Source organism: Orbicella faveolata, unplaced genomic scaffold, assembly GCF_042242905.1.
Source record: "Orbicella faveolata isolate gen_17 unplaced genomic scaffold, um_ofav_v1 contig_27, whole genome shotgun sequence".
In the NCBI taxonomy this organism is placed as follows: Eukaryota; Metazoa; Cnidaria; class Anthozoa; order Scleractinia; family Merulinidae; genus Orbicella; species Orbicella faveolata.
This window is the reverse complement of record NW_028301555.1, coordinates 3687283-3701445: the sequence shown is the minus strand read 5'-3', so window position 1 is coordinate 3701445 and position 14163 is coordinate 3687283. Positions and strand designations below refer to the sequence as shown.

Below are 14163 nucleotides of genomic sequence, written 5' to 3'. Positions count from 1 at the left end.
TTTATTCGCTACTATACCCGAGTACCCTCTGGGGCGTGACCTTTATTGCATTTATCACACTATAATTAAACTTTAATATAAAACAAAGTCAGTGAGACTTAAGTGTTCCATTATACACACCTTTCTCTTCTGGTGCAGCAGCTTCGACCTGAGGGAAAAAGAAAACAAGAAGCCAAGTTTCAACAGAGAAGTACACTTTTCATAGTTCAAACGAAACGTTATGCTTGTTGCCGAAAATCGCATTTCTCCTCGCAATACAAACAGGAGTCAAGAAGACAAGAAAAGGGAAAAAATCAATCAAAAATGTAACATTCTTCCCGATTTACTAATGAATTCTCTGGCCTAGCATCACAACAACTGTGTGATTGTCAGTGAAAAGAGTAAATTAAAATAGTTCCAGCGTTAATTTTTTTCCAGAGTGTTTGAAACAGTCGTTGCCAGAAAACGTTTCAAGACTTTCTAAGATTTTAATTTAGATCATCACGCAATGAAGAGAAGCCTTGCGTGACATGGCGTGACAAACCAAATAAGGAAGGAGCAGATACTCACCCCTTCAGTTTCAACAGACACCACAGCTTCCTCTCTTTGTTTCGCTCTTTCCTCAGCTTCCCGCTCCTCTCTTCTTCTGCGAGCTTCTTCCTCTTCGCGCCTTCGGATCTCTTCTTCTTCTTGCCGGCGAATCCTCTCCAATTGTTCCTGTCTTTCCTGTTCTTCTCTCTCTTTTCTTTCTCTTTCTTCGCGTTCGCGGCGTTCGTGTTCCATCTTGCGGCGCTTTCCTTCGCGAAGCTCATACTGCAAAGGGACAAAAGGTAAGATTTCAATAACTTCCATGCCTTCCAAAGCCACATTGAAATAACATAATCCCTCGTTTTTTCGCCGAGGCTACTAAGTAACAAAAGACAGATTTTCTGTTGCTAGGATCCCTAGCTCCAAAGTCATCTTTTCCCACGAGATATTTTATCGTGCAAAGATACATACAGCAGCTATTTAGAACTCAGAAAAGCAAAATGGTAGGCTGATACTTCGTATAAGCACACACAAAACGGCAGTTGTTCCTGTGATTGCAATAATTCGAAGGTTTTTCAAGCAAAGTAAGAGACCATGAAATGATGAAATGATTGAAACGACCGTACATAACAAGTAGTATTCAAACATTACCGTTGTGAGGCGCTCCAACGCAAGGAATCGTTCTTCTTGAGTGTTTACTAGTTTCTCGAAGTTTGCGTGTTTCTCCAAAAGCTGTTCGACTTCATTGAGATCGGTCTAAAAGCACAGAGAGAGAAAAACAGGAAACGTTCAATTTACATCTCAGATTAGCCAAGAATCACTCCTTTTAAAAGCCTTACAATTAATTCTCTCCTGACAGTTTTTGCTTAATCCTCTAAATTTGTCGTAGAACCGAGAAAGGGGAAAAAAAAAAAAAAAAGGAATAAAAGAAAACAACTTACTCCGAGGTTCTCGTTCTTCAGGTAGGGTTCCTGTGCAATCATCCATCCTTCAGCCATGTGAGCATCACGTGCAAACTGCATGACTTCGAGGACTGTCAATCAAAGGCACACGTTCATTAGTCTCCATCGCTGATTACACCCAATTTTTTGAACAGTCTGAATAAGGGAAAGGAAGCGGCAGAGGAAGAAAGAGGCAGGAGGGAAGGGAGTGGAAAAAGCGACGTCGTTTCCTTACCTAATTGTAGGTGTTCCCATCTCTTGTCCCACTCAAGCGATAACTCGTCTTTGTGTCTGTTCAACATGTCAAGTTTCTCATTGATCTAAAATTGACAAGAAACAAAAGTGAGGTAAATTTCATTACCTATACGTACTCAACGCAAATACAGTTCCTTTTCTTCCGTGAATTTCTACTACATGTGAACTAAAAGAATTCAATAGCAAATAATTTGACCACCCACTGAAATTCGTAACTTGCTATCGCAATTTACGAGTTAAAAACGATGACGCCCACTCTCGTTTGGTCATACTAAACTTTCTCAGGTGTAAGAAAGAGGAATTTTAAGAAGTGATAACTCTCTACCTCAGGAGTAGCATAGTGACTTCTGGCGATCAGATCTTTGCCCATTTTCACGACATCGTCGAAACTGTCCTCGCGGGCGTCGATTTCTACTTTTCTGTTTTGATGTTGTTCCATCAAGACCTCAACTCCGGGTACGTCCCTTGATGCGGAAAAATAAAAAAAAAACAAATATTAAAACGCAAAATCTGGTTTACGGTAAAAACAAAGTTTGGCGCTTTCCCGGCATGGATGAGCCACGATTTACGAGGTCAGCGTTTTGCCCTGGTGTAACAATTTACAGCAGAAAAACGTCTGAGCGCTATTTAAGTTAGTTTAAAAAATCAGTCAGAAGGGTTCACACTCACTTCGCTTTCTCATAGGTTAAAATCTGCTTCAACATGTCATTCATCCACAACATCTGATCCTGAACAGCCAATAGGAATCTGTACAAGTCGTCGGCGTCATGTAAGCGCTCAGTGCGTTGTTTTACCCGCCAATTGAGCCGCTTCCATGCGTCTTCCACCTCGTCTTCTTTGGCTTGAATTTCCCTGGCTTTGTCACCGGCGTAGGAGCCCTGGAGATGATTAGCCTCCTCTTGGACGGCGACGACCTGGTGAGAAAAAAAAGTAATTTAAATCGGCAAAACTCCTCCAAATGGCGCAAAAGTGTTGCTCAAGCGCGTTACTTTTTTTTCAAAGAATAAACGAAGCCAAGGTCGTCAAAAAATGGAGGGAATATTTATGGAGCCTCGGTATCTCTGGGCGCTGTCACGACCACTACCAGGCCGTAAAAAGGCGGGAAAAGTCGCCAAAAGGGCGGGAAATGTTATGCACTAGGCTTACCTGGTTGCCAAGAGGGGCCAGATCTGCCTCAAATCCCTGGTGAACGACTTGCAGTTGATGTAAACTGTTCAAATCTCGACCCAGGTCATCTGTGAGGAGGTTCTCTTTCTCTTGAATCATCGCCAGCACTTCTTTAGCATCGTAGAAGAATTTGTGCAACTCGCGGGCGGCTTCTAGCATCTAAAAAGATAAAGCACATAAACATTACTGTTTTGTGGACGATATAAAGGAGAAATGTTCCTGTAAATATACCTTAGTCAGTTAGAAAAACAACAAATACAATAGCAAAAGAACGTTTCGCTAACCTTTGTCCTCGTGTCAATGAGTTCCAGTAAGTCGGCCCAGGACTGATTGATCTGATCTTTCCACTCAGCTATTGTGGCCGCGTCCGAGTGGCCTGTGCCGATCAGCTGGTCACACACAGCGTTCGTTGCTGCCACGCGCTCGGAGCCAGTGTTCGTGGTGTCGCGCGCGAACTCGCGGAATTTCTCGATGAGCAACTGTGGACGGATAATCATAAAAGTAAGCAACGTTACGAGCTCCCATCTTGTCAAAACGACCCATTCACAGACAATCTAACACATAAACAAACTGAGGCGTGAATATGTACCTCCACTTGAGCGAGATCTTGTCCGATGTCTTCTGATCCAGCCACAACTTCTTTCTCAGCGATCCAGTGTTCCAGATCATCGATTTCGCCTTGCAGCTGATAAAGCTTCAGTGTCTCGTCCAGCTTGCCTCTGCGCTCCTCTGCCAAGTCCTTGAGTCCTTCATACAGTTTGTCCACTTGAGCTTGGCGGATCTTAACTTGCTCGCTGTTAAGAAAAAAACAAGTCTAGTTTCATTAACAGCGATAATCTTGGCCAAAATATCAGGTTTTAGAGTTAAAGGCTGACATTTCCCCTTCACTAGAAATCTCTGGTCTCCTACTACACAACTTCAAGCTATTTCAAATTTGAAAAAACTTATGTGACAACGAGCGAATCTCTAAAAACACTTCGGCCCGAATTTACCCAAGACTGACACAACTCAATGACCCCGGCCAGGGCTCGAACCCGGACCGCTTGATCCTGAGTCCGGTGCACTAACCATCAGGCCAGCGCCCTTCCCATAAGCAAGAAGCTCCTTTAAGACACTCCTTAGCGGAATTCTAACATGAATCAATTCTTCTACGGGGAGGGGTGAGTTAAGCTGTACCCTTCTGGGTGTCCGCTGTCCACCAGTGCTTTAGCCGTGTCGCCCAGTTCGTTAACTGTCTCGGAATAATCAGCAATGGCTGCCTCCAGTGTTTCGTGCTTCTTGAGCATGGCGCTAGCGCTGGCCTCATCCTTTCCTCGCTCGTCACCCATCATGTTCAGTTCTTGTTCGCTCATCCACGACTCAGCCTCTGACGCATCGTAGTAGTACTAAAAGAGATAAAGAAATTTATTCTCCTAAGTGGTTGGTATACAATCCTTTTAAAGGTAGTTTTAAGAATTTGAAGGCGCATCAACAAGATATCCCAGGAATTTGTACTGAAACTTTTGAACGTTTTTTGATCAATCTTCCACAATGATCTTGTTACAACAAAATGTAGGGGAATGACAGATCTGTACATTTACTACGGTTCGGGACATACCCTCGCTTACCACCTATTTTAGTTTTTTGAATTACCACCAAAAAAAAAGATTTTGACACGAATCTGAAGGGATTTTCTCAAATTGATAATGGCGTATTAACAAAGGGAAATTCGCGCCTTAAAGAGGTATAGACTCGTAATGATTTAAATGTGAATTTGTTTCTTCTCTGAAACCGTTTTAAAGTTAAAAGAAAACTGACAGCCACGCATGAAATGAAAGTTTCTGACCATACCGAAACCGTCGGTAACAATCGAACAACAAAACAAGTCAACTAGCCAAAATTGTTCGAGTGTACTTGTGTGCAAGGCTTTTCAACAGGACCTACTAAGACAAGTCTTTTTATCAAAGGATGTCCTTCATAAATTGTTAACGTTTCTACGAAATCTATATAACGTCAAAATGCACGTGATTGAAAAACTAGTCTTACCTGTTTAGCCTGGAGTGACAAGTCCAGTTGAGCTTTGTAGTCGTCTGCGAGTTTTTTGAGATTACCATACTTCTCTTGCAGGTCCTGGGTTCTCTCGGCCACTTGGTCAGCTTCTGGATGTTCAGAATCGACGAGTTCTTGTCCGCGTTTGCAGATGGAGTCTTTGTGAGCTTCGTGGATTTCAATTTCGGCACACAAGGTCTGTTAAGGCAAGCGAAATTACTAGATAAGTCAGGTCATAAATGTTTTATTTCACGGCACCGCAATCCATCGTAACTCACGTCCAAGTCATCAGTGTTATTACTAACTGTAGACCGCTATTATTGCGAGCATTTTGTTTCTCGGTTACCGTCACCTGACGATAATCTACGACGAAACTGATTACAGAAATCAGCTTATCGCTACAGGCAAAAACAGAGTTACAAACTAGTCAGAACTTGACAAAAAATTTAATTTCTCTTCACACTAGCACAGAAAACTTAAGCGCCACTATACATTACCTGGAGCTTCTTCTGTAATTTCTGCACTTCAAATAAGTTGTTTCCATAGTTTGTCGATTGCAGCAGGGGCTCCTTCTCTTTGATCCAGGCCTTAAAAGGAATAGTAATCACAGCTAATTAGCATCAGATCAAACTTGCCTCGCTTCCTTTGCGAAGGTTAGTCTCTACATTATAAGGTCCTCGCAATTTGACACTAATCCAACGCACACAAGGCAACGTTAGGGTAAGGAAAAATACAGGGACAGTTTACTCATTCTAACATGCCACACTCCTATGCCTGTATTTCATACAAGCAAAGTCTAAACGTCCTCACCTCTTCATCGTCCACATCTCTGTTGAACTGGAAGAAGCCAAGAGTGCGCTCTAGCTCCACGCCCTTCTCGGACAATGGGGCAGCCATAGCATCGACCCTACAAAAAAAAAGCAAACAAGTGGTAAGACAATCCGGTTGGTTGTTGCTTGGGTTTGAATTTTCCCGCGAAAATATCCACCAATCAGAGGAACTGCACGCATCACTACATAGCCTCACATCAGGAAGGAATGTTTCGGTTCGTGACGAGATCGCGCGGCGCTTGTTCAACACTAAAAAAAGAAATTCTGACAAACCTTTCCTCCATGACAATGCGAGTTTCTTCCACAGCATTTGGATCAAAATGACCGGCATCAACCAGGTCTTGAGCTTGGCTGTTCAATTCCTGCATACGCTGTCGCCTTGCCAAGATCTCTTTTTCCATCATCTGAAAATTAAAAAATAATAATTAGTGTTGCATCTCTAGAGTTCCTCGAATGTGTAGTGTAACTGAACCTCAACTAAATTTAACATTGCAAGTATTCAAGCTGCTATCTTTTTAGATTGTAAAGCTTCCGCTAAAGTGCACGTTGGCTACGTAACTGTACCGAAAGCAGATATTCAATTTGCGGCACTATGAGCCACTGCGACACCAAAATGAGCACACGTAGTCGGCGCTAAAGGCGGGAAAAGGCACGTGATCAAATGGTGATTGGTTCTTGTTTTGCATCTGATTGGCCGAGAGTGCCGCGAGAATTCTAAACCAATCACTGAGCACAGTTAAGCAAAACGAAAACAACTCCAGATAACTTTGACAAGTTTTATCTTTAAGTAGCCGCAAAACAAAACCTTATATTTTTCACTTTTTTCAAACGATACCTTATGTTTCTGGTATAGTCTTGTGGCTGTTGTCAAGTCAGTCGCCTTCTCGTGAGTAACTACAGTTTGCTCAACCTCCGCGAACCATTGCTGGATGTTTTGGACGCCAGTGTTGAATTCCTCTTGTTTCTGTGCATCTCCTAGCTTGGTTCCCTTCTGCTTGGAAGCATCAGCCAACTCTTGCCACTTAATATTCAGTTTCTCCAAACGTTCATCGATTTCTGGTCTGTTTTCTGGTTTCTCATCGGCGATGTTGTTTCCCGTCTGTAAGAATGTAGAACACAGAACAATTCTGGTCAGAGTGCGAGGATTACATCAGTTACTATGACTGCATTTAAATCTGTCACAGTGCTTAAACATCCTAGCTTGATACATCAGTCATCCCCCCACCCCCTCAACCTAATCCCGGCAATTAGCCCCGGGGCGGGAGGTGACTGACATTTCAGGCTACCAAACATCCATGCTACATTTTCTGGGTATCCAAAATGCCAAATCTTTACACCTAAGAGGATTTCTTTGAAACATTTTAATTTCATTGAAGCTTCCAGTGGATCATAAGAAACTCAACTTCTAATGGAGCCTTTCTGTATCAAGACCTCAAATATATAAGGTGGGAATTTTTGCTCTAGCATACAATGTTTTATGATACGCTTTGGTCTACGAACCTCACAGATGTCATCAAGTCGTTCTTTGTTAGCCTGGATTTCAGCTTCAAACGTTCGGTGCTTCATGACTTTACCCTGAATGTTGCTCAGGTCTCTGTAAGTCTCTTCTGATGCGATTAATAACCGCTCATTCAGCCAGTCGTACATCTAACAGACAAGAAAAACACACACAAGAAGACATTGCCATCAACGATTCCACTAAGACATTATTACAAGAGACTTCAACCCATTTTACAGTTTTCTGCTTTTGTGATCAGGCCTTCAAGCAGAAGCGAGACTAGAATTGAGTTTGTTGTCATAAAAACCTTGCCATTTTTTCTATTGTAAACTGATTGTCCTATTTTCTTGTCTCCATCTTCACAAGGTCAACCCAAATCTCGCTTTCATGCAGAGGTTCGGTTACATTTCACACAACTGTAAAATGGCCTATTTTTCTAGCAACTTGAAATTTCCTAGTGTAACTCGCCCTTAAACGTAACGTTGGGTGAAACACGATTGCATGAGATTTGCAATAGTTCCTTGTGTAACTGCGTGTTATGGCGCTTAGCTGCTAGTCTGAGTAATGAAGCTTATAAGAATGTAAAGATTCTCAGATCGAACTCAATTTTTAATGATTTTCTCCTGTGAGATACATGTCTGCTGTGGTGTGAATCAAAAATACTCACATCTTCAGCATCTTGGATAAACTGTTGTAACTCCAAAGCATCTCTCAGCCTCCTCAGTGCGGCCGCCATCTTCTCGTGATTGGCATTTCTCCTGTAAAAATAACAAGCTCTAGGTTAGGACTTTCGAATCCGCGTTGTTATTGCTACGAGAGGAGGGTTCCCCCTATCACTGTCAAATGTGGGGTTTATCCAGTCTTTAAAGGAACTCAGTCACAGTATTTTAGCCTCGTACGAAATAACCTTTGAATAGTAGAAAACCTCAAAATAGTAGTTTACTAAGATAGAAAAACAACAGAGAGACAATAATAAAACATAAAGTAACAAGGATGGTTAAGGATGGAGAAGATTGACACGGATTACCAACGACGAACTTGGAAAATGTAGGCTAAACTTTTTAAGTTGCGTAAACCGTGACGTAGCTCCTCTAACTAAAGAAGAAAGACTTTGCTGCTTGCCTTTCATCAATGCTGCGAGCTTTCTCAGTGATCTTGTCTGAGGCGTAGTGATTTTCATCGTTCAAGCGTTCAGCAAACTGCATCATTTGATTGATCTTGTCATCATTGGTGTTCATGCGCTTCTCGAATTCTTCATGCTTCTTGATCAGTTCCTTCACAGCTTCTACAGTGGCCTTTGGAGCAAGAGTAAGGAACATACGTTTACACCACACTTTACAGACACCTCGACTATGGATAGTGGTTCTGGTGCCTACAAAACAAATGTCTTGGGACACATTTGCACATTTGGTGCTTTTGGACACACGTCAAACAAACAGTCGCGCTCGAATACAACTTCACTTGCTCAACCCCTCTTCCCAACCCATCTGCAATGTTGTTTCTCCTGAGTTTCAACATTGTATTGGTTGGGGGAGGGGGTACGGAGAGGGGAAGAGGGAGGGGGAGGGGAAGGAGAGGGGGAAACAACATCGCATTTTCAAAAGATAGCGGTGCTTTTTCAAACTTCAGTTGTAAAACACAGTTAGCTGCATTACATCAGTGTCCCAAGGACTTTTTTCACAATTGTGACTAATATGTTTTCCCTTGAATGAATTCGTGTCGTATCTCTCTGGTTTTACCCGTAACAGAACTTGGTTGTACTTACTCCACTTTCTTCCTTGGACAGGAACAATTCCTGTTGGCCAAGAATGGCTTCACATTGTTTGGAGTCTCGGATGAACAGCTACAAGACAGACAAGAATACAACTACTGTAAGTCAATGAACTCATTTCACCTGGCTGTATCACTTACAAACGACTTCGCATAACGCAGAATTCTTGACACGTTTTTTTTGGAAAACAAGTGCGTGAATTTAAACCAATCTGTGGGCAATACGACGTTACAGAGATATAAATCATGTTGTTTAGGACCTGAAAGGAGTTACCTCACGGTTTGCACTGCACATCTTCAAAGGTTTAACCAAAATTTTAAACTTCGTCATTAATTTTGTAATCCGTGTTAATCTTCTCCATCTTTGACAATCCTTGTTCCTTTATGGTTTAATATTATGTCTTTGTGTTTTTCTATCTTAGTAAATTATTATTTTCAGGTTTCCTTCAATTTAAAGGTAATTTTGTACGTGGCCAAAATAACTCAAAATACCGTGACTGAACTCCCTTAACTAATGAAACCGAGGGTTTATAATTACATGTATCATCTGCGAATATTGCGAACAAGAAAAATGCTTCTACGTTTGTCTTCAACGTTTGTTTGTTTGCTGTTTTCTTTACCTGATGGTTCAAAGCCTGAATGAGCATTTTCTTTCTGTTTTCCCACAGGATGTGCACATCATTCCAGCCGGTCTCCAGGTTATCAAGCTGTTCTTTGAGTGATTGTTGCTGGAGGTCAGATTCGTCTTGAATCCACTTGGGTCCGCTTTCCATCAGCTGCTTGAAGTCTGGCTCGCGGCTGTCAATTTCATCCTGTGATTGAAAAGAGGTATGCAACGTTACACACAAACTCAAGTTAATTCATCCTGCAAGCTTAATTAGCTTTTCTTGTTCTAAGGGGGGATTTTTCTTTAAAAAGGTTTTATTCTTCGGAGTAGACAAAACATATTCAATTCTACTAGCTACGACTTAAAATGTTGTTTCAACATTATTGAAGGTTTATATTCAAGAATTTAGCCACAGTGATTCATCTGTATCTTGCCCTATTCTAGCCAGTTAATTTTCATGTTGTAGTCTCTGGTTTACTATGATTACTTCTTGTTTTTCTTCCCCAGTAAACTAACATATTAAGGTTTATAAGGTTGTGGGAAACCAAATGTTCACGCAAAACATATTTCGGACGTAACTTAGTCCAACGAAAACTGCTTATGATGAATGACGCAACGTTTTCTTTGAACTGTAACTCAGATTTATACAAAGCAAAAAAATATTTCAAACACGTTAAGATGTGGTTCTTTTACTGCTTTACTTCGGACAAGTTGGACGGCATTTTCAAAGAAAAAAAATTGTAATACTTAGATCTTATTATTTTTCTCCACAGCTAATACATCATTTGTGCTATACCTTGAGATCTTCAAGTTCTTTCAACATCTTCTCTGCGTCAATGAGCGACACTGGCATCTCCTCGGAGGCAACTTCATTCTGAGTGTTGTTCAACCTGGAATGCGACAATCAGAATTACGAAAAAAATTCTTGCTGTTTGTTCTCGGGCAAAAAAATAATCTGAGGAATTTTTCTTTGAAATACAATTTTTAAAGTCTTTCAAGCCTGTGCAATTTTGTGTTAATAGTGAGAAATAGCTGAACCTCTTTGATGCAGACACTCAAAAGGGAGAGTTGAGTGCCAGTAATATAGAAGACTCTAATATAGATATAGCAATTATGTGAATTCCAGATAATGTTTCTTGGGCACCAAGTGAACTGTCCATATTAAAGAGTTATCCTCATTACCGAGGAAGTGATTATAGTAAGTAAGTAAGTAAGTAAGTAACTTTATTTAATGAGGGTAAAAACACTTTACAGTCATTGACTGATAAACTCGTGGCCCTCCCTTAAACAATTATGTGAATTAGTTTCTCTTGGACCAAGTTAACTGTCCGTAGTATAGAGTTGTTTGTATTGTGGAAGTTTTTGTAAGTAGAGGCTCCACCGTTCATGTGCTTTCAAGACTCTTGAGGGCCTGTAAATGTGTTCAATAAATGTAATTGCCATTTTTGGAAGTGCTCACCATATTTGGAAGTTGTCCAGATCAATGACAAAGCGTTGTAGTTCTCCAGATTCTGCAAGAGCATCATCTCGCTGCTTCACCTGTTAAAAGACACACACGTCAGCTGGTCAGTCTGGGCTTGACACTAAATATTATTTGACTGTCAGTTAATGTATATAGCTCTGCAGTGTGATCCAACAATATTGAAAAAGAACAGACTTGTGTGTTAACCAATCTGGGCAGGAGGCTGACCAGTTGGTTTTGGCACTAAAAAACTCTGGAAACTAACTCGCAACTTCTGTGTTGCAAAACTAGTAGGCCAGTGGTGAGATTGACGTTTTGAACCTGAGGCATTGTGATGCCCAGACCACTTTGCTACATTGCCTCTTACATGACTTACATATTTCAAGAACAATAGTCTAAACAGAAAACTTATGCTATGATGAATAAACAGTCCTGATTAATTCTAGTATGCCGAAAATCGTTTGGCTATACTGCTTAAGTGTTCTGTTATCAGAATGGAAAAAAAAAAAAAATTCAACTCACATTGTCTTTAAGGTCAACCCAGGCACTGCTAACAACAGTCATTTTGTCTCTGATGATGGGCTCCTCTGGTTCCTACGGATACAACACGAAAGAACAAGATTAAATACAGGATAAAAATACATTACATTTAGTTCGATCAGTGATTTGGTCGTACATTGTTGTAATTGCTCGATGCAGATACAGGGTACAATCCCTACTCCATTTTAAATGTTGAGATCTCTATTTTCTCAACAATCTAAATTGTATTTTATACAGTTATTTCTGTCTTACCCCTTGGTATTCAGAGCAAAGGACTTCAGAATCACTCTCTAACTTTGTGACCTATGGAAGAAAGAAGAAGAAACTTTTTCAGAGCTGTTTACACTTTTGTCACATTATTACTGCCATTTAATTAGTTATGCAGTAAACAAACAAAAAAAAACGTGTCGTAATGAGCTACATTAGGGCCTGGTTTTGTACAAAGCCGAGTTGAGCCAATTAATTAGTTTTTTTGTGTGTGTGTGCTTGCTTCTCTTAACTTCTAACAAGGAATTACTTACAGATCTTTGGCTATGATTTAGTCTTTCTTAATTGGAGTCCAATTGATCAACTGCCATTTTCTCCTGATAATGGCATTGCATAATCAAACATACATGTAATGAGAATCAAGTAAATGATCCCAAAAGAAGTAATAGAATTGTTGTGATTTTCAAATAAATCTCCCAACTAGTTCTACAAGAAATGCAAGAAGAATAGTTAGGAGGCTTTGTCTGCTTACATACATGTAAGAAGGTTTACCTTGTCTTCCAGAGGTCCCAAGTCTCTCTGGATGCTGTTGAGACGTCGTTGCAAGATCATGACAGTAGCAAGGTCCTTCATGTTGGTGACCTCCTCAACGCTAAGCAGAAGACTTGATTTCTCTGTAATCCATAACTAAACACAGCAAAGAAAACACAAGAAAAGAGGTCCATCATTCAATAATTTTGCTACAGTCAAACCCCTTTAGTATGAACACCATAGAGGTGAAGCTTAACGTCCATATGGTACAGCTAAAGATGATACTCATTCTGGTTTCTCTGGGACCACGTGATCTACATGTACTTGTCCCTCACATAAAAATGTCCACAGTATGGAAAGGTCTCCTAAGAGGAGTTCTACTTTAGTTCAGAAATCAAACCATTGTAAATTTACTATTCGACTATCCAGACTTAATGATTAAATCAAATTTTTCTTTAATTTATAACTTTCCATGCCTAACAGATGGGTTTTAGGATGCCAGACCAATCATTCTACCAGTGGGAAGCAGTGAATATAAAGAACTACAGTAATTATAAATTGCAATCACTACATAATGATGTATTAATTTTGTGTACCGCTATTCATCTTTTTTTTTTCCCATGAAAGGAATAGAACAAACATATCACTTCCTTATTCAGGAGTTGTGAAACCTTTTCTTAGCATTTTACATCAATTTTATGCAAGTTTACTTTTTTGAAAGATGCATACCTTGGTCTCAGTAATATCAGCATGGAATTGCTGAAGCCTGAGTGCTTTGTCTAGTTTGGCCTTCTTGATATCGGCAGCATTTCGAAGATTTGCCCACCTGGTATACAGAAGTCAAATATCCTTCATCAACATGATATTTCTTGTGACTATATAACACATTGTCAAAGAAGAAGAAGCACATCTAACACAACTTACTTTGTGTTGAGTCCATCAATAGTGTCTTTGATCTCATCAGAATTGATGTGCCCTTTCTCAATGAGCTGGCCTCCAAGATCGTTAACAACTCCGACACGCTTCTCATTAGCATTCAACTCCTGCAAAGAACAAACAACTCTTGGTTATAAAATCAGTCACATTAATCTTAAACCAAATAAAATTCGCCAAAATTAAAAAAAAAAAGTTCCTTGACAATCGGAGATGAATTTCACAGAGGTTGGTACATACTTGTTGGAAGCCTTCAAATCTGTTGTCAATAACTTGGCATTCTTCCAAATCCATGCTTTTGTCGACAGTTAGGGCTGCTTCAAGTCTATCCTCCTACAAATGCAAAAATAGGAAAATTTTAAACATGTATGCTTTGGAAAATATATAGCAGATATAAACAAAAAAATCAGTGATCAACAGAGGTCCGGGAAAGGCAGAGATCTGTGTGACAGATAGCAGACATACATCAGTTAAGTTTTTTGGGTTTTGTACAACGCTCAAAGTACACTTTTCGCCAAGTATTTAAAGCAAACCAGTCTGGAAAAAATGCAAATTTAGTTTTATTCACAAAACAATAATAAGGAATCAAAAGACCTTTAAAGTCCATACACTGTGTGAGACTTTTCTTTGAGAGAATGTTCACATCATTATGTACATGTATGTTGCCTACAGTAACAAATTCTTAGGCAAAAACTGTCTACTTTGTCACTACTTGGAGCCAAGATATTCCCTCAACTTGTACACATTCATTCAACTAACCTTTTCATTTATCCAGCTATCCACAATGTATGCATCTCTGTTGAGCTGATGGAGTGAAAGGGCATCCAGAAGTTTGTGTCGGCGATTTGCTGCCTGTAACTGCAAGTTGTTGTACCGGGTGTCCACAC

The 14163-nt window shown here is 40.2% G+C and overlaps 1 protein-coding gene across 2 annotated transcripts in view; it reads right to left on the bottom strand.

Moving 5' to 3' along the window:
• The window catches only part of LOC110041951 (spectrin beta chain, non-erythrocytic 1-like), a 32008-nt gene that overhangs the window by 3157 nt on the left and 14688 nt on the right, over window positions 1–14163 (bottom strand). For both annotated transcript variants that reach the window (XM_089296475.1, XM_089296476.1), the window contains exons 21-50: window positions 14036–14162; window positions 13517–13609; window positions 13268–13386; window positions 13073–13169; window positions 12365–12499; window positions 11858–11908; window positions 11588–11659; window positions 11063–11142; window positions 10400–10493; window positions 9617–9808; window positions 8992–9069; window positions 8349–8521; window positions 7894–7984; window positions 7229–7375; window positions 6564–6827; window positions 6002–6132; window positions 5709–5805; window positions 5396–5485; window positions 4896–5096; window positions 4047–4255; window positions 3460–3664; window positions 3155–3349; window positions 2850–3029; window positions 2373–2617; window positions 2029–2167; window positions 1684–1768; window positions 1449–1540; window positions 1159–1263; window positions 550–792; window positions 121–148 (exon numbers count right to left, since the gene is read on the bottom strand). In XM_089296475.1, coding sequence (XP_089152601.1) covers window positions 121–148; window positions 550–792; window positions 1159–1263; window positions 1449–1540; window positions 1684–1768; window positions 2029–2167; window positions 2373–2617; window positions 2850–3029; window positions 3155–3349; window positions 3460–3664; window positions 4047–4255; window positions 4896–5096; window positions 5396–5485; window positions 5709–5805; window positions 6002–6132; window positions 6564–6827; window positions 7229–7375; window positions 7894–7984; window positions 8349–8521; window positions 8992–9069; window positions 9617–9808; window positions 10400–10493; window positions 11063–11142; window positions 11588–11659; window positions 11858–11908; window positions 12365–12499; window positions 13073–13169; window positions 13268–13386; window positions 13517–13609; window positions 14036–14162 — 4058 coding nt within the window. The remainder of the gene's footprint in view (window positions 1–120; window positions 149–549; window positions 793–1158; window positions 1264–1448; window positions 1541–1683; window positions 1769–2028; window positions 2168–2372; window positions 2618–2849; window positions 3030–3154; window positions 3350–3459; window positions 3665–4046; window positions 4256–4895; window positions 5097–5395; window positions 5486–5708; window positions 5806–6001; window positions 6133–6563; window positions 6828–7228; window positions 7376–7893; window positions 7985–8348; window positions 8522–8991; window positions 9070–9616; window positions 9809–10399; window positions 10494–11062; window positions 11143–11587; window positions 11660–11857; window positions 11909–12364; window positions 12500–13072; window positions 13170–13267; window positions 13387–13516; window positions 13610–14035; window position 14163) is intronic.